This window comes from Heliangelus exortis, chromosome 20 (genome assembly GCF_036169615.1).
Source record: "Heliangelus exortis chromosome 20, bHelExo1.hap1, whole genome shotgun sequence".
NCBI classification, from domain to species: domain Eukaryota; kingdom Metazoa; phylum Chordata; class Aves; order Apodiformes; family Trochilidae; genus Heliangelus; species Heliangelus exortis.
In genome coordinates this window covers 2,507,920-2,534,492 of record NC_092441.1, presented here as the reverse complement: position 1 = coordinate 2,534,492, position 26,573 = coordinate 2,507,920, and the positions used below count along the sequence as shown (strand labels likewise).

Genomic DNA, 26,573 nt, shown 5'->3' with positions numbered 1-26,573 from the left:
CATCGGGCCCGATGGATCCGCAGGATTCCTGGAAAAAAAACAAAAAAAGAGCCCGAGGCAGAGTCCGGGGGGATAAATCCCAGATAAATCCCTCCCTCTGGAATCTGTGGATTCCCGTAATATTCCCCTGCCACGGGAGAAGGAGGCGGCTGGGAGAAGGATGGAAAAAGCTGGGAAAAAAAGTTGGCTTGGGGTGTCCCGGGACATGGGGGACACTGGAAAGGCAGCAGGAAAATCTTTTTAAATTTATTTTATGGGGTTTAAATTTATTTTATGGGGTTTAAATTTATTATGGGGTTTTTGGGGGGAAGATCTCGTTGTAGGGGCTCGGCTGAAAATAAAGTTATGAGGCAGAAAATTGAGTGTTCTGGCCCAAACGAGGGCAAGTGGGAAGTGGTGATAAACCCCAAAACTGAAGCAGGAAAGTTGGTTTGGGATGTCCCGGGATTGTCCCTGAGGAAAAGCAGGGATTGGTTTGAAATGAGGTGGGATGGGATAAGGGGTTGGAGAATAGGGAAAAAAAAAGGTGAAAAGCCAAAGAAACCCAGCGAGCAAAAGCAGGGGAGGCAGTGGCTTGTATGTAAAATAAATTTAAAAAAAAACCACAAAAAAGTTTCTGAGCAAGTAAGTGATGCAGTTAAAGCCCACAAAAAAAAAAATTTTTTTGAGCAAGTGATGCAGTTGAAACCCACAAAAAAAAAAAAAAAAAAGTTTCTGAGCAAGTGATGCAGTTGGATGTTTGGGTTAAAAAAGAAATAGAAATAGGAAAAGAAATAAAAAAGAAATAGAAAAAAAATAAAAAAAGAAAAAGAAAAGAAAGGAAAAGAAAAGAAAAAATAGAAAAAATAAAATAAAAAAAGGAAAAGAAGAAAAGAAAAAAGAAAAAAAAAAGAAAAGAAAAAAACAAGGAAAAAGAAAAGAAAAAGAAATAGAAAAAAAGGAAAAAGAAAAAATAAAAAGAAAAAGAAAAGAAAAAAACAAAAGAAAAAGAAAAAAGGAAAAAAGAAATAGAAAAAGAAAATTAAAAAAGAAAGAAAAAAGAAAAGGAAAAGAAAAAAGAAACAAAAAGAAAAAAGAGAAAAAGAAAAAGGAAAAAAAGAAAAAAAAAGAAAAAAGAAAAATAAAAAGGAAAAAAAGAGAAAAGAAAAAAGAAAATAAAGAAAAAGAAAAGAAAAAATAGAAAAAGAAAAAGCAAAAAGAGAAATAGAAAAAGAAAAAAGGAAAAAAAAAAGAAAAAATGAAAAGGAAAAAACAAGGAAAAAAAGGAAAAAACAAAAAGAAGAAATAAAAAAGAAAAAAAAAGAAAATAAAAACGAAAAGGAAAAAAAAGAAATAGAAAAAGAAAAGAAAAAAAAGGAAAAAAAAAGAAATAATAGAAAAAGAAAAAGAAAAAAAAGAAAAAGGGAAAAAAAAAAAAAAAGTGGTCCCCTGGTGATGGATGTGGAGGAGGCAGCAGCCGCCCAACTTTCAGGGCTGAGCTCTGATCCAGCCCTGGGTGCTCTGGGCTCTCCTGACTCCCGGTGCTGCCACCTGCTGCCCCCAGCCCAGCTCCACACCCGCTCCACAGCTCCCCCACCGGCATCAGGGGTGGGATGGGGTGGGATGGGATGGGATGGGATGGGGTGGGATGGGATGGGATGGGATGGGATGTTCCCTTCTGGCTCTGCCAGGAAATTGGGACCAATGGGGGGAAAAAAACCACTGGGAAGAGTCCTGCTGGATAAATGGTACAGGAAGGAATATAGGATTTACATCTAATAATTGGATTATCCTCTTGCTTTTGTGAGTTAGCTCTTGTTTGCACCAGGACAGGGAAGTTTTCTGTGGTTTTTGTGTTGTGTTGTTTTGTGTTGTTTCGTTTTATTGTTGTGGTGGTGTGGTGTTGTTGTGGTGTTGTGTTGTTGTGTTTCATTTTATTTTATTTTATTTTTGGAGGTCACTCCAGCACCTCAATCTCCTTCCTGAGCTGAGGGGCCCAGAACTGGACCCAGGACTCAAGCTGTGGCCTCCCCAGGGCTGAGCACAGGGGCAGAATCCCTTCCCTGGACCTGCTGGCCACGCTGTTCCTGAGCCAGCCCAGGATGCCATTGGCCTTCTTGGCCACCTGGGCACACTGCTGGCTCCTCTTCAGCTTCCTGGCAATCCAGACTCCCAGCTCCCTTTCTGCCACTCTGTGCCCAGCCTGGAGCTCCCCATGGGGTTGTTGTGGCCAAAGTGCAGGACCCGGCACTTGGAATGTTGAACCTCATCCCGTTGGGATCAGCCCAACTCTCCAGTCTGTCCAGGTCCCTCTGCAGAGCCCTCCTGCCTTCCAGCTGATCCACACTTCCCCCCCAGCTTGGTGTCATCTGCAAATTTGCTGATGATGGACTCAATCCCCTCATCTAAATCCTCACTAAAGATATTAAACAGCACTGGGCCCAACACTGATCCCTGGGGGACACCACGGCCGCCATTTTGATGCAGCCCCGTTCAGCACCACTCTCTGGGCCCTCCAGCCAGTTCCTGACCCAGCACAGATGCCCCTGTCCAAGCTGTGGCCTGACAGCTTTCTCAGGAGAATCCTGTGGGGATGTGGGGATGGAGCAGAGCTCAGTGACTTCCATGGGAAAAGCTGGAAATCAGGGATCCAGAGCTCCATCCCCTAATCATCTGTGTCCTTCAGCTCCCAGCTGGGGGGTGGGAAAGGCTGTGTCCTATTCCTGGGGCACACAGCACGTGCCAAGGGAGCCTCAGCTGACGTTTCCAAAGCCCAATTGTTTTTCCAGTGGGTTCCTTCCATCTGGGAAAACGCTCTGTTGTCTTAAGGGGGAGGGATTGCACCAGAAGTCACTCGATTCTGGCCCAAACTCGTTTGATGTGGGTCCAGACATTGTCGGGCTCTCAGTCCAGACCCAGAATGGTGGCTGTGCAGGATGTTTTTTCTTTGCCACCTGCTTCCAGCACTGATCCAAAGGGTTGGTTTGGATGCTTTTCTGTCTGTGTTGAGCTTGCGACACAACCGTGGCACGGATGATGCTCAGAGGGAGCCCTCCCCAGGCTGCTGCTCTGTGAAAAGCAGAGGAACTGAGGGTTCTGTTCAATGGGGGTATTTACATTCCCTTACAAAACAAACACTGGGGATATTTCACATCTGTTCCAGGAAAAGAAGTCACCAGTAGCTGCCCACTCCCTCCCTGCTCTTTCCTTCAGCTTGCGTCAGAGGGATCCCAAAGTCAGGAATCACATCTGCAGATGCTTGGGAACTTCAGGAACTGCTGGAGCTGCCTGGGGGTTGCATAAAGTTAACAATGCAACCCAAATTTTCACAGCCCAATTGCTGCTTTCCCACCTCCCCTTTATTTAGAGGGCTGAGCCCCACAGGTCTCTTTTTGTGGTGTTTCAGGTGATGTTTTCTCTCTCTGGGTTCTTGGGAGGCTTCCTGGCACCCTGAGCTCCATCTGCTTCCCACTGTGCTCATCCCTGTCCCCACTCAGGGTCGGGAGAGTCCTTGAAGTCCTTCAGACTGCTCACCCAAGCAAAGATTTTCCAAGAAATAGGGTCAGGAGGGTGCTGAGCAATGGGGTGTCCTGCTGGAGGTGAATTGCTGGTCTAGACACAGCTTGGCTTGGAAGAAAAAGGAGGAGGTTGAAGCTAAGGATGGCTGGATGGCACCAGGACCTGCATTAGAATTTTCAAGGGGGTTTTGGGGCTCCATCCAAGTGTCCCTGAGCCTCTCCTGGGTGCCATAGCTCAGGTAAGGAGGGCCCTGGCTGCTGGCTCTGCCTCCCCCTCACTGCTGAGCTCTTCTGCACTTTGCTCAGGAGGGAAAATCTTCCCAACATTGCCCCTGGGGTGCTGGAAGTCTTCCAGCTGGGAACCACACTGGGTGTCTTGCAGCAGGAACGTCTGGCAGATGGGAATGGGATCCCTGCCTGGGCTTTCTGTAAGATCTGGGCACTTCAGGGCATTTTTATTTTTATTTTTTTATTATTTTATTTTTCTTGGTTACTCTCTTCTGAGTCTTCCCAGTCGTTTTCCCCTCTTCAAAGTAACACATGGAAATGATTTGAAATCTGCTGCTCAAAGCAAAGCTGGGGACAGTTTCAGCAACTCCCTGCCCTGCTGATGTGCAGCCAGACCAAAGCCTTCCCTGCACCATCCTTCAGGGTCCAGAGTGGTTTTTAGCCCATGGCACAGGTCACAGTGGGGTTAGAGGAGGAAGCTCCAGAGCTCTCTTTCAGACTGCTATTATTTTATTTTATTTTATTTTATTTTATTTTATTTTATTATTTTATTTTATTTTATTTTATTTTATTTTATTTTATTTTTTTAACACATCCATCACTTGCTTTGTTCCTTGATTGCCTTTCATGTGGCAAAATTCCAGACACTGATAGCACATTTATTTATGCTATTTTTTGCTTATTTATGCTTATTTATTTATGCTGCAGCTCATCCAGAGGCTCAGACTTCTTTGCAAACTCTGTTGCTAAGCACCCTTCTGGTGTCCTTGGGTGCAGGGAAAGTGAAGGTGTCACACTGAGAGCTCTCAGGTCTGCAAGAGCATCTCCAAATTTTGGCCTCCAGCCCCAAAGCCCTCAGATACTCTATTATTAAACAGGAATATTTTTTTTTCTCTGTTTTTTGGCTCTTAATCTATGGATTTTCCTTTGAATCACACCACTGGATGGTCTCAGTGTGCACCAGGCAGTTTTCTGTGCTTAACACACATGAGATGCCCAAAGGACACAGCATGAACCCTTCTTCTGACATGGCCAGGGCTCAGCAGGCAGCTCAGGGGGTTGAATTTTCCTGCCTTTCTGTTTGCTGTGGATTTTAGGGCTTTTTGGGCTAATGGCAGAAGAAATTCCCCTCCCCAAGGCAGCCCATGCAGCAGCCACCCCGATGGAGAGTGCTGCACCTTGGGCTCTGCCTCTTTGGACCTATTTTAAAATCTGTCAGATTAAATATCTGTAGCAAACCTGGAAGAATTTAGGAAGCTGCAAACTTATTTTTCTTGGCATTGTGATCCCAGACATTGCTGTTGCTTCCTTCTTCAAGTTGTAGTTTTTTTCTGTGAAAATCATGACACCACCAAAAGATCCCCAAACCTCAGCTGCAGCCCCTTGGACCCTGCTGGTAGAGATTTCCACAATTTCACATGGAAAACCGGGTGGGTGTGGGGGGGATAAATTTTTGGCTGCTTTAATCTGACACTTGATTAATTTTCTTTCAGTTCCAGGGGCTGCTCTGAGGCCTGGTGGGACCTCCTGGGATGGTACCTTCAGCAGCCCCCCCTGGGCAGCATCCCAGCTCCCCACTGTTCATTTTCCTGCCCTGAAAATACCTACCAAGCAGCTTTTTCTTCTGTGCACACAGCAGGAGTGATTTCTATGCTCTGCTTTCTCATCTTGGCTGATAGAATCATTTTTTTGCCCTGAGCTCCCTGCTCCCTGCCCTGCTGTTATTCCTGGCAGGATTCAGTGGCTCGTGGAGTTATGTTTTCTAGCCCAGTGACCTTTTTTTTTTTTTAATTATTTTGATGATTTTCCTTTCAGATGGATCCAGCAACTCCTCAGCCACTTCAGCTTCAAGCTGCTTGTCACTGCTCCTCGTGTCACCCTCAGTGTCCCAGTCAGAGCCACCTTTCCCAGCTGCTTTTCCCTGGATTTGCTCCTCAGCTCTGCTCCCATTTACCCCCCTGGGGATCCCTCTCTGTGGGGTTTGTTTGGCTGCAGGGGGCTGAGCAGAGCAGAAAAAACTTGGACTTTTTTTCCTTCCCAGTGGCCATTCTTTGCTTCTATTGCTGTTGATCCCTGCGTTGATAAATAGCACCATAAAAATTAGGGTAATAAATGCAGCCTTTGTCAGAACTTCTGGGAAGACTTTGTTAAAAAGCAAACAAATTATCTCCCCACTTGGATATTTCTGCAGACAGATTTATTGGGTCTTTCATGAGGCCAGGAATATGTCTCCTCCAGGACTTAATGCAGAGTGGAGATGAGCCAAATGTCTGAGCATGACGAGGTGGCACTGTCACCCAGCTGATGATGGTGATGATGATGATGAAGAGTGCTGGATTTAATCATGGAAATTAGGTTTTTGACTCCTCCTGAGGAGGCTGATGCTGACCAGAGTAAAAAATGAGTGGACATCCTGGTCCAGGTCCTCTTCACATGCAGGGACCTAAATATCTCTGACACTTCCACTCAGAAGCTGCCTGGTACTTCAGGCAGTGTTTCTGGGTTTAAAAATGAGAGCAATTCCCCAAAATCCAGGGAATTCCTATCTGCAGCTTTCTGCAAATCCATGCTGGGATAGATGCTGATTCCCAGCCCCTGCCTGGGGACTCATCTGGGCTGTGCTCACTCTCCCAGTATTTACCAGTTTGGGAAGCTGAGTGTCCCACCACCAAGCTCAGGAGACTCTTCCCATCCCTGAAATCACAGCAGAGCTGGGGTTTCACTGGATTTTTTTTTTAAAAAAATGAATATACTGGTGCTTTAGGGCAGCCTCTGCTCCAGGACAGGAGATGAAACCAAATTATTAGCAATTATTTTATGGAGCTCTTGATAAATGTAACTAAAAGCTGCAAGAACAGCTCTGTGCACACCCAGCCCCCTCCTCACCCTTCCTGGTGGTGACTCCCTGGCTGATTTTTCCTGCTTGGATTCTGCTTTTCAGCAGCCCCAGGCATCAGATTGCTTCATGAGGACCCCCAGTGCCTCCAGCTGCTGGGAATGAAAGTTGTGGGAATTGTGCTGCTGGGAAGGCAAGGGATTTTACTCAGGAATGTTTAATTATTTAATCAGACAGCTAATACCAGGGGCTGGCTCTTAAGTCAAGCCAGACCAAAGGGAACAGGGCTTGGTTTGCTTTGCTTTTTTCTGGGGTTTTTAGAGGTGTAAGAACGAACACATGGATTTGTAGGAACATAGGATTGTGAGAAGTTTGATTGGATTTTCCAAGGAAAATCAGTGCTGGCTCAGGAGAAGATGCAGGTAACAAGAGGGACCCTGGGTTAGCATCCTCTGGGAAGTCTGCTCTGGTCCCTTCCTTCCATCCCTGCATCCCGAGCAGGCTGCACAACAATATATTTGTTTTCTTAGCAAAGAGAACGTTGCAGAACAGGTTTTAGGAGGGATCTGATCTTTGTTCCAGATGGGATCTATCCCAAAACAACACCGGTGGGACTGGTCCAAACACGGAGCGTGGTGTGACAGTAGCAGGCAGCTTGCAAAAAGGGAATTTTTTTTTTAAACAAGAAAAAAAAAAAAAATGTCTAGCGGGCATGTCCCTGGAGCCTTCTGTCCTCTAGGATGAGCAACCCCAACCCCATCCCCATCCATTTCCACCCTCAACCCCTTTCCCATCCCCAACCCCATCGCCATTTCTATCCCTATCCCTGTCCCTGTCCCTATCCCTATCCCTATCCCTATCCCTGTCCCTATCCCTGTCCCTATCCCTGTCCCCATCCCTGTCCCCATCCCTATCCCCATCCCCATTTCCATTTCCATCCCTATCCCTGTCCCTATCCCCATCCCTATCCCCATCCCCATTTCCATTTCCATCCCTGTCCCTGTCCCTGTCCCTGTCCCTATCCCTATCCCTATCCCCATCCCTATCCCTGTCCCTATCCCTATCCCTATCCCTATCCCTATCCCTGTCCCTATCCCCATCCCTATCCCCATCCCCATTTCCATTTCCATCCCTATCCCTGTCCCTATCCCTATCCCTATCCCTGTCCCTATCCCCATCCCTATCCCCATCCCCATTTCCATTTCCATCCCTGTCCCTGTCCCTGTCCCTATCCCTATCCCTATCCCCATCCCTATCCCCATCCCCATTTCCATTTCCATCCCTGTCCCTGTCCCTGTCCCTATCCCTATCCCCATCCCTATCCCTGTCCCTATCCCTATCCCTATCCCTATCCCTGTCCCTATCCCCATCCCTATCCCCATCCCCATTTCCATTTCCATCCCTATCCCTGTCCCTGTCCCTATCCCTATCCCTGTCCCTATCCCCATCCCCATTTCCATTTCCATCCCTGTCCCTGTCCCTATCCCTATCCCTGTCCCTATCCCCATCCCTATCCCCATCCCCATTTCCATTTCCATCCCTGTCCCTATCCCTGTCCCTATCCCTGTCCCCATCCCTATCCCCATCCCCATTTCCATTTCTATCCCTATCCCTATCCCTATCCCTATCCCTATCCCTATCCCTATCCCTATCCCTATCCCTATCCCTATCCCTATCCCTATCCCTATCCCTATCCCCATCCCCATCCCCATCCCCATCCCCATCCCTATCCCCGTCCCTGTCCCTGTCCCTATCCCATTCCCATTCCCAGCAGAGCTGTTCCGGAGCTCTCATCATTCCCGTGCCCTCCTCTGGATCCATTCCAACACCTCCCTTCCCTCCCAGGGATGCAGACCCCAGCGCCGGACAGCGCCTGCAGGGAGGGGTGGGTTCGACCGAACCGGACCGGACCGGATCCGACCGGATCCGACTGGACCCGACTGGACCCAACCCAACCCAACCCAATCCGATCCGATCCGGCCCCGCCCGACCCAACCCAACCCAACCCGACCCAGACCGGACCGGACCGGACCGGCCCCACCCGACCCGACCCGACCCGGCGCTGCTCGGCTCGGTTCGTCCCGCTGCCCATAGCGCCGCGGCAGCTTTCTCCCCCGATCCACCCCCTCTCCTAGTAAAGGGGCAACGCTCAGAGCCCCCCTCTTCAAGCCGCGCTGTGCCCATTGGAACCCCGGCTCCTGGCGTTGCCCCTTTAAGGTTACCGCGGCGACGGGGCCGGGTGAGAGCGAGGCGCATTGACGTCACGGCGGGCGCTGATTGGCTGCGCCCCTTGGTTTCCGGTGGGAGCCGCCGCCGCTGCTGTCGCCGAGGCCGCGGCCGAACCGGGACGGGCGGGGGGCGGTGAGGGCCCCGCGGAGCCTCCCGCGTCAGGTGAGGGCCGGGGGGACACATCCGGAGGGGTGCGGAGACGGGGATGGGGCGGCCGGGAGGGACGGGCGCGGAGCCGGAGGCCTGCGGCCTTGCCCCGGTGAAGGGAGCGGCCCCGGTGCCGCCGCCCGCAGCTCCCGGGCCTGTTCGGGGGTGGGGGGGGAAGCGAAGCGTCCCCGTTGCTGCCTCAGCCGGAGGCCCTGAGCTCCAAGGGGGAGAGACCGAGCTGCGCGGGGTTGGCGGGCGTTGCCTCCAGGCAGAGGGCTCGGCCCCGGTTCGTGTCCCGGCCCCGGTTCGTGTCCCGGCCCCGGTTCGTGTCCCCCCTCGCCTCTCCCCCGGTCCTGGTTCGTGGCTCCCGGCCCCGGTTTTGTCCCCCCCCTCCCCGGTCTCGGTTCGTATCCTTCCCATCTCCGGTCCCGGTTCGTGTCCTTCCCGCTCCCGGCCCCGGTTTTGTCCCCCCGCACCTCCCCGGTCCCGGTTCGTGTCCCCCCCGGTATTTTCCGGTATTTTCACCGCTGGGCTCTGTGGGAGCCGCCTCCGGGGAGCCCCGGCCCTGCGGTGAGGGGCGGGCTGGGCTGGGCCGGGCCGGGCAGCCCCAGGGCGGGTGGGACGGGCCCGGTCGGTTCGCTGAGCACAGGGTTTGCCATGTGCAGAAAAAAAACCACCCCACAAAAAACCCCCTCCCCAAACCATCTTCTAAAAATGCCGGATTTTTCATGATTTAAAAAAAAAAAAAAAAAATTGTTTCTTTTTTTCCTGCTTCCTGCAGTGCTCTCCTGAGCCTCCTGCCCATCCTGCTGTGCTTTTTTTTTCCAGAGATTTTCCAATTTGGAAGCTGTCAGGGAGCCCCTTGAGCTCCTTTGGGGCTGTTAATTGGGCCTGACCTTCACTGGAGGAGCTGTCAAAACAAAAGGAGTAACTGGAGAACCTGAAGGTGCTTTCCCTGCCCCTTCTTGGGCTTCATGGAACACAGAATACATCTGGTTGGGCACAGTTAACCAGGGATTAACTGTGACAGGAATGGGACCTGTTTGAAGTGTTGGCCATTTCATTTTAACTCTCATCCCCCTCTAATCTCCAGCAGCATAATTCCAAGGGTTTTTTTTTTTTCCAGTTGCCTCTGGGACCTCTGTTTCTCAGCCTGCTGCCTTAGTAATTCCTCATTAATAGGATGAAAAAAGAGGGTATGACACTGCCCTCTCACTGCTCAGAATTATTTGTGGCTCAACCCATCTTTTCCTTCCCAAAAGCTGATCCTGGGATCACCATCTCTCCCTGCACGTTCAGGAGCTGTTGTCACCCCCCCCTGGAGCAGGTAACTGGCTTTGTGTTTCCTCAGAAATCCCCTGAGAAATGCTTTGCTCTTTCTTTAGCTGTCGGGGTGTAAATAAAAAATAAAAACTTGTGTGAAAAGTTTCTGTGTGTATGGATATGTAAAGGGGGATTTTTAAAGGGCTCCACAACCTGAAAAGGAGGAAAAACCTGCACCAAGAGCATTTTTAAAAGGATTTGAAAGCTGGCACTGGTTCTCCCAAGTTTTTTGAACCCCTGGCTTTGTAGCAGAGCTGGTTAACCTCTTGGTGATTGACAAGTTTGGAGGTTGCAGTGTATCCATGGGGATATTTAGGGAGTATGGACCTAATTTAAACTAGGGAACAGCTTTTGAGGAGCAGCATTCCTAATTCTCTGAGTTCTCTTGGTGGATTCTGCCTTGGCATTTGGCAAGCTGCCTTTGGCTTCCACCTGGACACGTTTCACTTCCTAATAATTCTAAAACTGCCCTCTCAGATTCCCAGCTCCCTCCCTTGCTCATCACCCACATGACAGCTCTGGGAACTTCCAGTCCTGTGAAGCACTCATTTTAATCAGGAGAAAGTTGAGGTGGAAGCTGCTCTCACTTTGACTGCTCACAGGGCTTGGGGAAGCTTTTCCAGCTCAACCAAACACTTTTATTTGCACCTCTGCCTATAGAACACTCAGATTTATTTTTTTTTTTCTCTCTCTATTCCCTGGTGCTGAAGAAGTTGATAGCTTTTTTTTTTTTTTTTTTCAGTGTGCAGCTTGGTTACTTGCAGGTAGTTTTATGCTGTACTTTTATGCAGCCTAATGTGTTTGACTGGATGAAAGAGCAGCATTTCCCCTGGTTATTTAATTTTCTTTTTCTCTTTTTTTCCAGCAATGGCAGCTTCAAGCAGCAGCAGCAGTGAGGAGGAGAGGAGCCTTCGGGAATGTGAACTTTATGTCCAAAAACACAACATCCAGCAGCTGCTGAAGGATTGCATTGTACAGCTGTGCACAGTGAGGCCTGAAAGACCCATGGGATTCCTCAGGGAATACTTTGAGAGACTGGAGAAGGTAAAAACACAGTGGGAGGGGGGAAAAACCTGAATTTATGTCACTTCTTTGGGATTTAGAGGCTGAGCTTCAGCTCGGGCCACTCTTTGCATTGGCCGTTTGAAATGGTGCTTTTGGGGAAAAAAAATTCCTGTTTTCCAGCTAATCCTCTGCCAGCACAGGGCACTTAGGGCACAGTGTAAGCTGATGAGGAGGTTTCCCCAGCTGGGTGCAGGTGTAATCCTGATCTGGAGCTTGCTCAGAGGAGCTGCTCAAGAGCTTGCATGTGGCTGTAGTGAGATGATGATCATCTGGTTTGACCTTGGGCAGGCAGCAGTTTTATGGAGTTTGGTTTCTTGTGTACAGTAACTTGGGTTCAGCAGAGCAGCAGGAGGTCACTGGTTGTTATCCAGGTCTGGCTGGAGTCAGAGGGAAGAATTTTCAATCCAGCTCTGTAGGAGAGCAGCCCTGCTCTTCCCTTCTCTGGGGAGTTTGGGGCTGGTGTTTTGCTTTGTTGTTCCTCAAGTTTGGGGGTGGTTTTGTTGTTGGAAGCATTCTGGGATCTGGGGAGTGGAAAGCATTTTCTCATCTCACTGCTCGTGCTGAAATGGTGGCTTCACATTCTTCTGAAGTGTTCATTTTGTATAATCTGAGCTCACAGGGAAAGAAAATGGGAGGTTTTGAAAGCTAATGCAGAGGAGAGGTTGGATCCACCAGCTGGGTTCAGAATACACCTTCAGTAAATAATGTGGCTGTGACCTTGTGCAGCAGTTGTTTGCAGGTGCTGCTTTCAGTACTTGTGTGTAGCAGGAATATATTTTTTTTTCCTTGAGTTTTCACGTGTCACTGGTGGCTGATGTGAAGAAGAAAGAAATGAACATGAGAGATCCTAAATCTGCACAGTGGGAACTGACTTGTAGTGGAAGTGTTCAAGGGAGCTGCTAGAAAATGACCAAATGCTGCAAACTCACCTCCTAAAACTCACAGTGTATTTGAGGAACATTTTGCTTATTGAAGGAACAATAACTCTGTAATTTATTTGGCTTTTTAGTTTTTGTTTTGAGTACATCACAGAGAATACCTGACCAGGGGACAGCTAAAAGCTTCTGCACTGCTCTGCTTGGCTGGGTGATGGAGTTTGAGCTATGGAAATGTCATGTAGAGCTCATTATCACAGCCTGCCAGATGAATCCTGAATATTGGGGGTGGCTGTGCTCTGGACCAAGGGCAAGTTTGAGCTGCTGGGTGTAATCAAGTTCTGTGCATACTTTGCTAAATTAAAATCTGGAACTCTGAAACAGGATTGACATCAAGTTACTGTCCCTCTTCCCCACCACCTGCCCTCACAAACACATCCCTGAATATTTTCCTATTTTCTTGGGTGTTCCTTTTGCAAAATGTAGTTAGGAAGGATGTATGGCAGAACTTTCAGCATTGCTTCTTTAGCTTCTGAGTTTTTTGTATTTGTATTTATTTATTTTTTTTAAATTTGTGGAGAGCTGGTATAAATTAAATACTAATTATCCAGGAGAAGTTGAGGCTGTTTCTGGTGTAATGACAACTACCAGATGCCAGACTGCACAGTGTAAAACATGATTCTAAAAATTGTGGGGGTCTTCTGTAGTTGATAGTTACAAATCTCACAGCTTTAACATTTTTACTTGTAATAATTTAAGTGGACTCATAACTACTTATGTCTCAGGAGAAATAAATACATAGTTAGTGGTTACAGACACTGAAAACTCTTTGAATTGCTTCATTAGCTGGGAGAGGAGCATAAACACTTGGATGTGATAAATAGATCCTTTAGTATTAAACTTTTTAAAAATTAAGGCAGTGGTTAGTGAGCCTTTGCCTCATTGAGCAGTGCTTTGGTGCACAGCTCCCTAGCTAAATGCTGCTGAAGTGCTTCTGTCTCTGAGAGTCACACAATCTCAATATTTTTTATTTTATCTGATGCTGAAAAAAAAAAAAAAGCAGTGTTCACTGAGAGAAAAATTATCAAGTTTTTCTTTAATGGACTTAAGTGTTCTGTATCCAACCAAATGTTTCTGTGCTTGGGGACATTGCCCACTTTGTGGAGAGGGAGTTTAGACCCAGTTCACTTTGTGGAGAGGGATTTTAAACCCAGTTCACTTTGTGGAGAGGGATTTAAGCCTCATGCAGCTCAAGCTGTTTTTTCCTCCTCTCCCTAAAACCAGAGGTTAGAAACAAAGTTTGGAACACCCCTCACCCCCTGCCATTTGGCAACGCAGCACTATTTTATCAATGGGCAGAGAGCAGGAAGTGAAATGTCACTCTCTGGGTCAGGGCTTGCTCTTTGGCTGGCTGAGAGGTGTCAGATGTGAGCTCAGTGTCCTGGTGATCTGATGTCTCTCTTCCTCCAAGTGCTGGTGTTACACGTGGCCCCCGTGCACCTCCGGAGCGTGGCAGCCAAACCTGGAGAGGCCGTGGTTTGGTCAAGGACACAGGGACAAACCCAGCTCTGGGAGCTCCTGGAGAACAGATGACTCCTTGTTGTTTTAAAGCATGTCCCCAAACTCCTGGGGTTTTTTTTTTGTGCTGGCAAAGTTATGGTGCAAATGCTCTGGCTCCAAGGTTGGCTGTTTGGTTGTTTTTTTTTTTTTTTCTTAATCAGATTTCAGTTGATTCAGGTGAATCTTGTGGTAAAGAATCAGATTTCTGTGTGTTAGGTTAATGACATTTGGTTGTCAGTACACTACTCTGCTACAATATCACTGCACCACAGCACAAGAAATTGAAGAAAACAAGGAAAATGTGGAACATTTGTGCAAAGTTGATGAATTTGTGTTTAGCGGAAAAAAACATGGGTGGGCTCCCCCTCTTTTGTGAGCAGTGTTCCTAGTTCTTCCTCCTAAAGTAACTTGGTTTTTGGGTACTGAGTTGGCCCATGGCTTGACCTTGTTTCAGAAGCTTCTCCTGTCACCTGGATTTCTGAGGAATTGCTCCTCTGGCTTTCAAATCCAAGCAGCCTCAGCACCTTGCTGCTGAGGGAGGGAGCTGCAGGGTTGGTTTGCAGGATGTCTCCACTGGTGAAGAAGAGGATCAGCTCCACTTATGAAACCCTTAGTGTCACTTATTAAAAGAAACACTATTGTGCTGAGAATGTCATGAATGAGAGGCAGATCTGCCATCTGTTTTGGAAGCCTTTGATCTTGGTTGCTGCAGCCTCCTGTTTGCCTTAATGTCAGAGTAACAGTAGCCAGGAAGCTGCCTTGCCTGGGCAGCCCAAATTGGAATATGACATAGACTGACTTCTTTTATTTTTATTTTTTTTTCTTTCCTGGATTATGTGACACAAACTTGTCTTCCTTCCTGTGCAGGAGGAAACAAAACAGTTGTTGAAGTTGTCTGGGTCTCGTTCAGACTCCAGGGAGGATGAAATCTCTCCTCCTCCTCCCATGAACCCCGTGGTGAAGGGCAGAAGAAGACGTGGGGCCATCAGTGCAGAAGTCTACACAGAAGAGGATGCTGCATCTTATGTTAGAAAGGTGCCCCAGCTTTTAAATGCTCCTAAAAATTGCATCTGCAGTCCCAAGAGCTGATCTAAACTCACCTCCCCACCCCCTGTTTGAAGTAACACTGAGTTCCTGTAGGCTCCTAAGTCCTGTGATAACTGTAAAAAGCAAACCTCTGTATGGAGCTGTTTAACTGGAGGGTAGAATAAACTGTCATGCAATTAAACCATCTAAACAGAACTTAAACCTGTTCCCTTTGAAGTAATGTATACTTAGGTGGACCTATATTTATATATTACATATAAACAAAGTGTTTCCAGTTACTTGCAACATAAAAAGTTCCCTTTAGCCTAATGGCAGAGCAGATGTGCTGTTATTCATTGGAAAACACAAATGGAACAGGGACTTGGACTCTTGCAAAAGAGCCTACAAACTTAGCATGGAATGATACTTTTATTATTGCATAAAATATTACAAGATTGCATTTGCCTTCTGCATGAAACAGCTCCAAGCATTGACTCTGGTTTTAGGTCTATAGTGCTTGAAATGAACTGGAAAAAAAAACAAACCCTCAGTGATTTAAATAATTTTTTTACCTTGATGAATGCAGAATTTTTTCTCAAATAAATGAATGATTTATTTTTTCCTATTGTATCCTAGGTTATTCCAAAAGATTACAAGACTATGGCTGCTTTAGCAAAAGCCATTGAGAAGAATGTGCTGTTTGCCCATCTTGATGATAATGAGAGAAGGTAGGAATAAATCTTTGTTGGGCTGGAGGTTCAGATGCATGAATGCCTGCACAGGTGGCAGATGTTCAAGCAGGTAACTAATTTTAATATCCTTTTTTTCAGTGACATCTTTGATGCAATGTTCCCTGTCACATACATTGCAGGAGAGACTGTCATACAGCAAGGCAAGTGACAATGTTTACATTGATGAATAAGTTGGAGATGGTGAGCAGATTCTGTCCTACTGCTCTTCTTCTTTTAGTTGTATATTTATTTATGTATTTTGAAGTAAAAACACAGTCTGGGTGCAGTGCCCCTTGCTTGTTAAGTTACCTGAAGCACAGCTCTTAAGTGAAGAGTGGAGCAGCTGCAGGGAGATGTGGTTTCCTTGTGTGTATTTCCTTGTGGAAAGATTGTAGTTGCTCTGGATGGCTCTGTAGAGCTCCTCCTGTCAGTTTATGGATCCCGGAGGGATTTTCAGTAACCCTGGAAACGCTGCTGCTCTCCCTCACACCAGCAGGTGTCCTCCTGCACAGGGCTGGCTGGGAAATCAGCAAAATGTGACATTTCCCCCTGGAAGCTGTGCAGGTTGTGTCCCTGCCAAGCTTATAATCTAATAAGATGAAAGCTGGCAGAGATGCCAGTTCTGTGAAGCATGAGTGCTTCTGAAGCTTTAATTTCTTCTTAATGTGTGTTTATTTTTTAATTTTTCTTCTTTAGGTGACGAAGGTGATAACTTCTATGTTGTTGATCAAGGAGAAATGGATGTGAGTATTTTTTTTGTAGTTCATTAATGCCATGTTCATCCCTAGCAGAACAGTCTGATCTCTGTAGCTCTCTTGCACAGCTCCTTCCTTTAGCAGTTTTTCTTACAATTTTACTGATAGAAGTTTATTTTGTTTTGGAGCCTCTTTAAGAGCTGGCTGCACAGACAATGAGTTGTGTTGAGTTTCCACACGAATGATTCAGCCACCAACACTTTACAAGTGCAGGGCAGAGTCTGGCTGAGATGTGGGATGGGCTCAGAGCATGACCAAGCTTTTTATTTTCCCATCCAACTAATCCAGAGGCTTTTGTTGAGGTTTTACATCCTACCAAAGGGTCTCAGGAGTCTAGGTTTGCATGTCATGTAGCAGAGAGTCCCTTTGTCAGGGAAAGGGGCTGGGGTTGGCTGTGAAGTGGTGATAAAACCTTGAAATGGTCAAATCTGTGCAGAAGTGAGAATTTCCCTTTACAATAAAGGAAATATGGAGGGGCAGGAGCTTTGGGTTGCCTTCAGCCAGCTCCCAGGAGCCCGTGGGCCTTGGCTTACCACCCTGAACTGCCTTCCAGGTTTATGTCAACAACGAGTGGGCAACCAGTGTTGGGGAGGGTGGAAGCTTTGGAGAACTTGCCCTCATCTATGGAACTCCCCGTGCTGCCACTGTCAAGGCAAAGACAAATGTGAAGTTGTGGGGCATTGACAGAGACAGCTACAGAAGGATCCTGATGGCAAGTATTTTTCCAGCTGATATATGGCTTCTGGACTTCAGCTGTGTGCTAGCCTGGAGTTCTGCTTTTGGTTTTGCTGTTCATCCAACTCACCCTGATCATTTGACCTTCTCTCTGCTGGGGTTATTTGTTCAAAATCCTGCTGGCTTTTGTTTTCAGAAGTTGATCACTCAGCACGTGTTTCTCAGGCCATGGGGAATGGTTCACTGGTGACCAAAATCATAGCAGTGCCATGTAAACCAGGGCTAAATATGTAATACCTTCTGGTTAGCTTGATATATATCTAATATTTGTGTATTTTGGTGAGGTTAAACACGAAGAATACGTTTAACAAACATTAAGGCTGCAATAAATGCTAAGTACTTCATGAAGGCTGCTGAAATATTACTGAAATAATGACATTTGCAAACACATAATCCTGGGGGTTTGGGGTCTGAGAGGTGGGATGCAGTATGTCTGGTTAAACATGTTTTTCTTAAGTTTTTCCTTGAAGCCTCATGTAAAACATAAACAAAAACCTTTGTGTTGTTTTTTTTTGTTTGTTTGTTTGTTTTCTTTTCAGGGGAGTACTTTGAGGAAGAGAAAGATGTATGAGGAATTCCTTAGCAAAGTATCTATATTGGGTAAGTGGGAAGATTTTTTCCACTGAAGTGGAATCCATTGCCATCTTGTAGTGCAGCATTATTGTGGTGACAGATCCTTGTGGCAGCATCATTCTAAACAGCTTCTGATTCAAATCTTGATCCGGGGGGCACAAATGTAGCCAGAAATAGGTTGACAAGACAGAGCAGGAAGTATAGCTTGTGTCTTGAAAAGATCATCAGTTAATAATATCAGTTAATGAGCTGTGAACTCTGCAGAATCTCTGGACAAGTGGGAACGCCTGACGGTGGCTGATGCCTTGGAACCAGTTCAGTTTGAGGATGGACAAAAGATTGTGGTCCAGGGAGAGCCAGGAGATGAGTTCTTCATTATTTTGGAGGTAAGTTCAAAATGAAAAGCTCAAGAAATTATTTTTTTTTTTAAACATGAATCTAAATAGACAGAATAAAATGAAATGTATGGATGTAGGGGATTCCTAAGGAAATACAATACTGCTGGACATGCAGAAGCTTGTGTGTAGTTTTGCCATTTTTCCTATTTTTCTTGTACCATTTATAACAAGTTTCTAGCTGAAATCAGTTCCTCTTTTTCAGAAGAGCAGGGGCCTATTCTAGATAGCTAGTCAGGTCTTGCTGGTGTTACTGTTGCCTCATCTGTGTTTTTTGTCCATATTTTATTAGTGATACAGTAATATTCTTAGTGTTATGAGGAAAACCAGGAAGAAATCAGTGCTGCAGATAAATAAATACCCAGGACATTGTGCTTAGACAGGGCCAGCTGTCTTTGTAGAGCAGTCTAGTGAACTATGCAAGGACCCTGAAGTGTATTTTAAAGACTGAGACATGGTAACAATTGTTTCTGCGAAGTAGCCGATTCCTTTGTGGAATTAAATGTTTCAAGTGATGCTGGAAATGCCAATTGTTTAATTTTGGTTTAAAGGGCACAGCTGCAGTGCTACAGCGTCGGTCAGAAAATGAGGAATTTGTTGAAGTGGGCAGACTGGCACCTTCTGATTATTTTGGTGAGTTATGGAGTGACAACTGTGATTACATTTTATCTGTGGTAGTGATGGGATAGATTTGCTTAATAACTGTTTTGGCTGAGTCTTGTGGTTTGCCTCAGTGTCAGGTGAGTGTCAGTCACTTGGGATGTGTGTGTGTGGGACAGAAATGTGACTGTTCCATGGTATTTTAATTTAGAACAGGTTTTGGTAGAGATTTGGTCAGACCCTTCAACTTGGAGCAGAGCTAACAGTGAAATTGTAGCATCTTGCTTAGGGCTGTGTCTTTGTGGCTGGAGATCCCACAACCTCTCTCTCTCTGGGCAGTTCCTTTCACTGTGTAACCAGCCTTGTTGTGAAGAATTTTTTTCTCTATGCCTGACAAGAATTTCCTGTTCTGCACCTTTTGGCTCCCTCTCTGCTGTCACTGTGCAGAGGCCAGCCTAGTTTTGCCTTTATAATAGCTCATTGTATAGCTGAAAACCCAAGTGCAGATCAGGGTCTTTTCTCCTTCTTTTGAAGCTAAAAGTTAACATTGTGCATCAGTTTCTTTGGCTTGAAAAAGCCCACCTTTGCTGGCAGTATTTTCTAATATTTCCCTTGAGTTTCCCAATCCTAAATTTAATGTTTTCTCTACCATTGTGTTCAGGTGCTGCAGACCCCCAGGGGTTTAACTCTGCCTTAGAACCTACTTACTCTTTTCCAGCCCTGTGTTTTGGAGGCTAGTGAGCTCAACAGTTATAATTGGGCACAGAGGAAAAGTTTTTCTCATTCCTTTTCAATGTCCCTTCTGATAATGTGGATAAATTTATTCTCTGAGGAGCACTGAGTTCTTTCCTCAGTCCTGAACGTGGAGATAACCAGCACAACTGCTTAAAAAACAAACAAAGCTGCTGTGATTTCTTTCATGCATGATGCTAGGAATATTGGGGTAGCTGTTGATAGGAAGAGGGACTTACTGAAAATTTTATTTTCAAATATGTTGTTTAGCAATTGTAATGGGGATTTGAAACAAAGCTTTTGGCATCTTTATGCATAACTCATGAAATGGGACTTCAAGGTCTTCCACACCCCCGTGGCAAAGTCAGATTCTTGATTCTGGTTGGCTGTGGGTCAAAGGCTTCTGCCTTAAGCATTAATTTGTTTTATTTCAATCCCATCATCTTCTGGTCCTCACTTCCCTAGAAACAGCAGCATTGCACTGCAGCACACCTCACTCATGAAGCAGGTAACTACTTGTTGGCTAGGAAAATGACATGGTGAATTGAAATGTGATCTTTTCTCAAACAGAACCAATGCTGAGCTTTCCTCAGGCCTTCAGAGGGACTTGATTATAGACAGATTTTAACCAACTTTAAGTGGCATTTGTAGTTGCTTCTAATGGAACCACATAGATACTTGTTCCGCTCAGTGTTAAAACCTGACTTAACTTCTTCTCCATTCCTGCAGCAGCTTGAAATACAACAGGGTCATTTCACAGAGTATTTAGCTTGGAAGACACCTCCAAGATCACCCTTTGACCAACACCATAATAATCCAACCAAACCATGGCCTTAAAGACCAGATCCAAACACCTCCAGGGATGGCGACTCCACCGCTGTCCCGGCGCGGCCCTTCCGATGATTTCTTCGACAATTTTGCACCCTTTTTTTTTGTTTTTTTTAACACTGTTCCCCTTTTCATGTTGCCTTAGGTGAAATAGCTCTGCTGATGAACCGTCCTCGTGCTGCCACAGTTGTTGCTCGTGGCCTCTTGAAGTGTGTGAAGCTGGACCGGCCCCGCTTCGAGCGCGTCCTGGGCCCCTGTTCGGATATTCTCAAGCGCAACATTCAGCAGTACAACAGTTTTGTATCACTGTCTGTCTGAAACCTCCTGCCCTCTCCCAAACATGCTTCACCAATGCAGACTGCTTCATTACCCTTGTGCAGAGCCACATTGCCACTGGCATTTGCAGCTTCCTGTCTGTTTAAAAAAAAAAAGAAAAAAAGGAAAAAAAAGTCGCTTATCACGGCACTGATTTTTTTTTTTTTTTTAATTTAGAGCATATTAGTTCTGTGCTCTCTGTCCCATTAAATCAATAGAAAAATGTTCTTTGGAGATGCTTGCTGTTACAGCTTCTCTCTGTGCAGCAGTGGCCAGCTGAGGCAATGCAGCCTTGCTACAGCAAGGGAGAGAGCTCCTGGCACCATGCTAATTGCCATGCAGGAGGGAGGTGACAGTAATGGGGGAGGAAATTGGGTTGGGTTTTTTTTTTTTTTTTTGGAAGGTATTTCTCCAGTTGTTGGACAAATTTTAAGGCTGTGGCCATCATCTGCTGTATTTCTTCTCAAAATTTCCTTGTAATTGAGTTTCCTGAGGGTTGGGGTTTTCTTTCTTTAAGTTTCTGGGTACTGTAATCCTGGGTTCAATCATGAGGCATCAGCTGCTAAGAAAGCCACAGCTGGAATTTAGCAGCATAATTGTTCCTGTGTCTGCTGGTTTAAGATTGCTTAGTTATGTTTTTGTCAAGTCTAAATCAAAGCTTTCAAGGTTCAGAGTTCTGGTGAACTATTGAAGTTGTTACTGAATTTGCTGACTTGCCACAACTGATTTTTTTTTTTTTTTTTTTTTCTCCATGTTCTTTCTTCCACAATAGAGATGCCATTTAAAACTCTTCCTGTTAAAGTGGCAAGAACCAAATGTTACAGTAAATGCCTACCTTTGGTCTCTAGCACCTAGATTGGTGTAGGAATGGTGCAGATGTCCAGCTGATAGGAATGTTCAAATATTTAGATGGGTGCAGAAATCAGAAATAGTTATTTCCCCTGTGACTCTTGCTCCCTTTGTAATCCTCAGCTGACTTTTTAAAATTATGATCATCACTTCAGGTGAACCTTTCCTTTTCTAGGGAAAATAAATGCTGAGTATTTATGGCCAGCATCAGTAGCAGGTGGTGAGGTGGCTGGTCTAAATAGTTGCCATTACTTTTGGTAAGGAAAGCAAGGCAGAAAAGTTCCAACTTTCCTGCAACACTCAGTTATTTTGGGTTGTTTTTGTTGTTTCTTTTTTAAAATCAGTCAACTCACTCTTTTTAAAATGGTTGATCTAGTTTAAATACAAAAGGTGCATCCTCTTTCCTTGCTTCTGGAATTTACATGATCCATCTTTTCATGCTCACTCATTTTTTCCACGTTCAGTATGTTGCAGAGTCTTTAATGTGTTTCAGTATTTACCAGCTTTATGTTCCATTATTCTGTGCACACCAATACTTCCCAAAAGTTTGTACTGAATTCCACAGTTCAATAATGGTAGGCAATGCAATTTTAAAGGTTTCCTTTAAACTGTAATTTATATAAAAGTAGTGTAGGTTTGTATCTGGGAGTGACAGCAAGCAGTTTTGCATTTGTTGTGCAACTACTGAGGATGGAGCCCTGATTTTGTTTTCTTTCTGAGGTGATGTGGATTCAAATTCAGCCTTTCTCCCAGGCACGTAGCTAATGAGAGTCTAATTAATGCAAAATAATACTGAGGGTATCAAGCCTTTACAAAAGGTTTCAGGGTATTTCTGAACCTGAAATCCCAGTAATGGGATTTAAACACTTTTGTGGTTCAAGTTCTGTATTCAGAAGATATTAAGTAGAGGATTTCTGCCAGAGTCCTTAAGAGGTGTAAGCAAATGCTACCTTCTTGGCTTTTTTTTTTTTTAATCTTTTCTTAAGTTTTGACTCTATCCAGGTTTTTTCTTCATACTTGTTCTTCGTGTTACTTTAAAAGCACCAAAAACTGTGTAAAGTAGTTAAAGCTCCACAAAAAAAAAAATGCACATTTTTTTTATATAAGGCTTTCTAATCAAGTTTCACTACTGCATCTTTTTAGCTTGCTGTTTACTCCCTTTTGTAGTTTTGCCTACAGGATTTTAAGAGAAATCAGCTAAGTCTGAGTTAAATATTAATCACAGTTATAGCTTTACCTTTGTGTGCAATTTAAATATGTTTGAAACCACAAGTGGCATAGTTTTGCCTTAGCTAATATTCAGGGCTTTAGAAGTAATTTTTTGCTAGTCCACCTTTAGCAAATTGATGAAATCTATTGCCCTAGAAAGCTATAGTCAACCAGAGGACCATTTTTGTATTGTTACCTGACTCTATAAGTCTGATTTACTGTATGTGCTAATATATTATATTATATTCCTTTTGTTATAGATTGTCCTAATGGCAGGTAAAGCAATAAAATGATATAAATTCTTAAATGCAATCAGTCTCTTCTTTTTTCCCTCTCCATATATTTTGTGTTTTCCTTTGCTCTCAGAGAGGATGGGAGGAACTCAGCAGACTACTGGGTGAGCTTTGTGTTAACTCTGGAGGATTGAGTGCATGTCCTGGTTTACAGAACTGGACCTTCCATTCCAGAACCTGCAGCAGAACTTGGTCTGCACAAGCCAGGCTGTACCTGGGTCCCAGGAACTTCTCCAGAGTTCTGGCACTGGGTGCCCATGGCTGTTTGTGAAGTGAGGAGGTACCTGCATCCTGCTTGAGTCTCTCAGCACCTCTTGCTGCTTCCATCTCTTGTTCAGGCTGTTAATTCCCTTTTATTTGAGCTCCTAAAGTTGTGTAAATTTCTCTGCTCCGTCTGTGCTGCTTTAGGGAGACTTTTGAACACGTGATGGTGAGTTGTGAGTGAGTTCTGGTGGGCAGCCAGGGAGAAGTCAAAGAGGGGACTTGGTTTTCATGTTATGGAGGAGGAAAAGTTTGGGAAGTTGGGACCTGAAGCAGCTCAGATTTTGGAGGTTTTGCACCCAGCTCTGACAAAGCTGTCACCCAACTCTGAAGATACACAAAAAGCTACCATGGAAGGCAGAATAAAAATAACAAGGCAACCTCACAAGCTGTCCCTGCCATTCCAGTATCTGTGGGGTTTGTTTCCTGGTTTTTTCTCCCCTTCCTTCCTTTCCCCCCCCCCCCCTTCCTTAATTTTTTCCCCCCCTTCCTTAATTTTTCCCCCCCCTTCCTTAATTTTTTCCCCCCCCTTCCTTAATTTTTTCCCCCCCCTTCCTTAATTTTTTCCCCCCTTCCTTAATTTTTTCCCCCCCTTCCTTAATTTTTTCCCCCCCTTCCTTAATTTTTTCCCCCCCTTCCTTAATTTTTTCCCCCCCTTCCTTAATTTTTTCCCCCCCTTCCTTAATTTTTTCCCCCCCTTCCTTAATTTTTTCCCCCCTTCCTTAATTTTTTCCCCCCTCTTCCTTTTTTTTCCCCTTCTTCCTTTTTTTCCCCACCTTCCTTCCTTTTTTTCCCCTTCTTCCTTCCTTTTTTCCCCTTCTTCCTTCCTTTTTTTCCCCTTCTTCCTTCCTTTTTTTCCCCTTCTTCCTTCCTTTTTTTCCCCACCTTCCTTCCTTTTTTCCCCACCTTCCTTCCTTTTTTCCCCACCTTCCTTCCTTTTTTCCCCTTCTTCCTTCCTTTTTTTCCCCTTCTTCCTTCCTTTTTTTCCCCTTCTTCCTTCCTTTTTTTCCCCTTCTTCCTTCCTTTTTTCCCCTTCTTCCTTCCTTTTTTCCCCTTCTTCCTTCCTTTTTTCCCCTTCTTCCTTCCTTTTTTTCCCCTTCTTCCTTTTCCCCCCTTCTTCCTTTTCCCCCCCTTCTTCCTTTTCCCCCCCTTCTTCCTTTTCCCCCCCTTCTTCCTTTTCCCCCCCTTCTTCCTTTTCCCCCCCTTCTTCCTTTTCCCCCCCTTCTTCCTTTTCCCCCCCTTCTTCCTTTTCCCCCCCTTCCTTCCTTTTTTTTCCCCCCCTTCCTTCCTTTTTTTTCCCCCCCTTCCTTCCTTTTTTTTCCCCCCCTTCCTTCCTTTTTTTTCCCCCCCTTCCTTCCTTTTTTTTCCCCCCCTTCCTTCCTTTTTTTTCCCCCCCTTCCTTCCTTTTTTTTCCCCCCCTTCCTTCCTTTTTTTTCCCCCCCTTCCTTCCTTTTCTTTCCCCCCCCTTCCTTCCTTTTCTTTCCCCCCCTTCCTTCCTTTTCTTTCCCCCCCTTCCTTCCTTTTCTTTCCCCCCCTTCCTTCCTTTTCTTTCCCCCCCTTCCTTCCTTTTCTTTCCCCCCCCTTCCTTCCTTTTCTTTCCCCCCCCTTCCTTCCTTTTTTTCCCCCCCCTTCCTTCCTTTTTTTCCCCCCCCTTCCTTCCTTTTTTTCCCCCCCCTTCCTTCCTTTTTTTCCCCCCCCTTCCTTCCTTTTTTCCCCCCCTTCCTTCCTTTTTTCCCCCCCTTCCTTCCTTTTTTCCCCCTTCCTTCCTTTTTTCCCCCCTTCCTTCCTTTTTTTCCCCCCCTTCCTTCCTTTTTTTTCCCCCCCTTCCTTCCTTTTTTTTCCCCCCCTTCCTTCCTTTTCTTTCCCCCCCTTCCTTCCTTTTTTTCCCCCCCCTTCCTTCCTTTTTTTCTCCCCCCTTCCTTCCTTTTTTTCCCCCCCCTTCCTTCCTTCCTTTTTCCCCCCCTTCCTTTCTTTTCCCCCCCAAGAAAGCACAAACCTTTATTACCTAAAAACAAAAGTTCTGTTTCAGCTTTTCCTCTTTCCTTCTAAACTTACTTGCTCTTGCCGTGTTTTTCCAGCAGCCACCACGAATCATTCCACGCCAGGACCAGATGAATTTTAGGATTTCCGTGGGCGGTGGGAACACCCAGAAGCCACCAGCAGAGGGAGATCCAACCCCGGGAATCCCGCGACCTGTGCGGGCAGAACCCCCGCACCCTGCATGCTGAGGGTGAGTGAAATCCTTTTAATTTCCTCTCTTCTCTGTCCCCAGGAGCCGAAAGGTCTCTAAACCTTTCAGCATCAAGAATTCTGTTTGGATGAGACCGTCTAAACCTTTTTTTTTTTTTTTTTTTGGTAAAATCTGGAAATGGAAGGGCATGGCTGAATGGGGGGGGACTGATGGAGTGTGGCTTGGGCTTGGGTTGGCTGGGTTTGTGCAGGGTGTTTTGCCAACCTTTGTGGCTTGAGGACATCTTGGCTGAGTAAAAACCCTCCAGATTTCCTCAAATCTACAAATTAATCGAGCAGACACCTTTAAGTTCTTACAGAAATGACAACCCCACACTCTCCTGTAGTTCCACGGTGTGGACACAGGTGGGTTGTAGCATTACTCTGGGGGTGTATTAAGTGAAAAACAGGAGCAGTGGCCAAACAAGCTTTGTTCCTTCCTTGTAGGAGCCAGGCACTTGCTGCCAGGGCCCCAGAGTTCCCTTTAGGTTGGGCAAAATTCCAGCCCATGAGAAGAGGAGGCAGTGGGAGGTGATGAGAAGCAGCTCAGAGCTGCTGCCTGACAACTCTGGGGCTTTAGGAGTGTCCTCTGAAAGGTCTGCAGTGCTGGAGGTGGTTTTTATTTAATTAAAGGTCAGTTTAGACTGAGCTTCTAGTAGATTGTTGATAATTTATCATCTTTAAGCTATTAAAAAAAAAAAAACCAAACACAAAAAGAAATACAACCAAAGTTCTCAGCCTCTTTCTACAGCCTGCCAAAGAGCTCAGTGCAATCATTCCTGAAGGAAAAAGCTACCAAAGACCCCTTCAGTGGTCAAACAATTCTTAAGTTTTATCCTTGAAAATGGAAAGATACAAAAAACCCCTCCCTTCTCAGTAATTTTAATTTTCCCCCTCTCCAGCTCCTATTCTGTCTCCTCAAAATGCAGAGAAATTGAGTGTTGAAGGGGGGGATGTCCCATTTCTGGTTTCTGTTGAGTGACTGCACAGCTACAAGAAATGAGAAATGACCTCACACACGTTTTGGCAAAATGTTTTGATGAAAAGTGAGTGGCTTCTTGGGCTGTAACTGCAGTCCTGGGGTTTGTTTTTTTTTTAAGAGCTTAAAGATGATAAATTATCAACAATCTACTAGAAGCTCAGTCTAAACTGACCTTTAATTAAATAAAAACCATCTCCAGCACTGCAGACCTTTCAGAGGACACTCCTAAAGCAGTTTGTCCTGGGAAGTGAGATTGCTCTTTGCTCAAATACACACTCTTGAACATTACAGAACAGAAAA

At 45.4% G+C, this 26,573-nt stretch overlaps 1 protein-coding gene across 2 annotated transcripts; it reads left to right on the top strand.

The window, feature by feature from the left end:
* Positions 1 to 8,851: 8,851 nt before the first annotated feature.
* On the top strand, positions 8,852 to 22,815 carry PRKAR1A (protein kinase cAMP-dependent type I regulatory subunit alpha). 2 transcript variants are annotated; one of them, XM_071764487.1, is made up of 11 exons: positions 8,852 to 8,952; positions 11,126 to 11,304; positions 14,628 to 14,795; positions 15,423 to 15,514; positions 15,617 to 15,678; positions 16,214 to 16,260; positions 16,826 to 16,984; positions 17,547 to 17,607; positions 17,845 to 17,966; positions 18,527 to 18,608; positions 20,281 to 22,815. In XM_071764487.1, exons 2-11 carry the CDS (start codon positions 11,128 to 11,130, stop codon positions 20,451 to 20,453), a joined length of 1,143 nt encoding a protein of 380 aa, XP_071620588.1. In that variant the 5' UTR covers positions 8,852 to 8,952; positions 11,126 to 11,127; the 3' UTR covers positions 20,454 to 22,815. The 2 variants fall into 2 exon arrangements, with proteins under 2 accessions (XP_071620588.1, XP_071620589.1); XM_071764488.1 differs by lacking the exon at positions 8,852 to 8,952 and adding an exon at positions 10,881 to 11,024.
* The last annotated feature ends 3,758 nt before the right edge of the window (positions 22,816 to 26,573 follow it).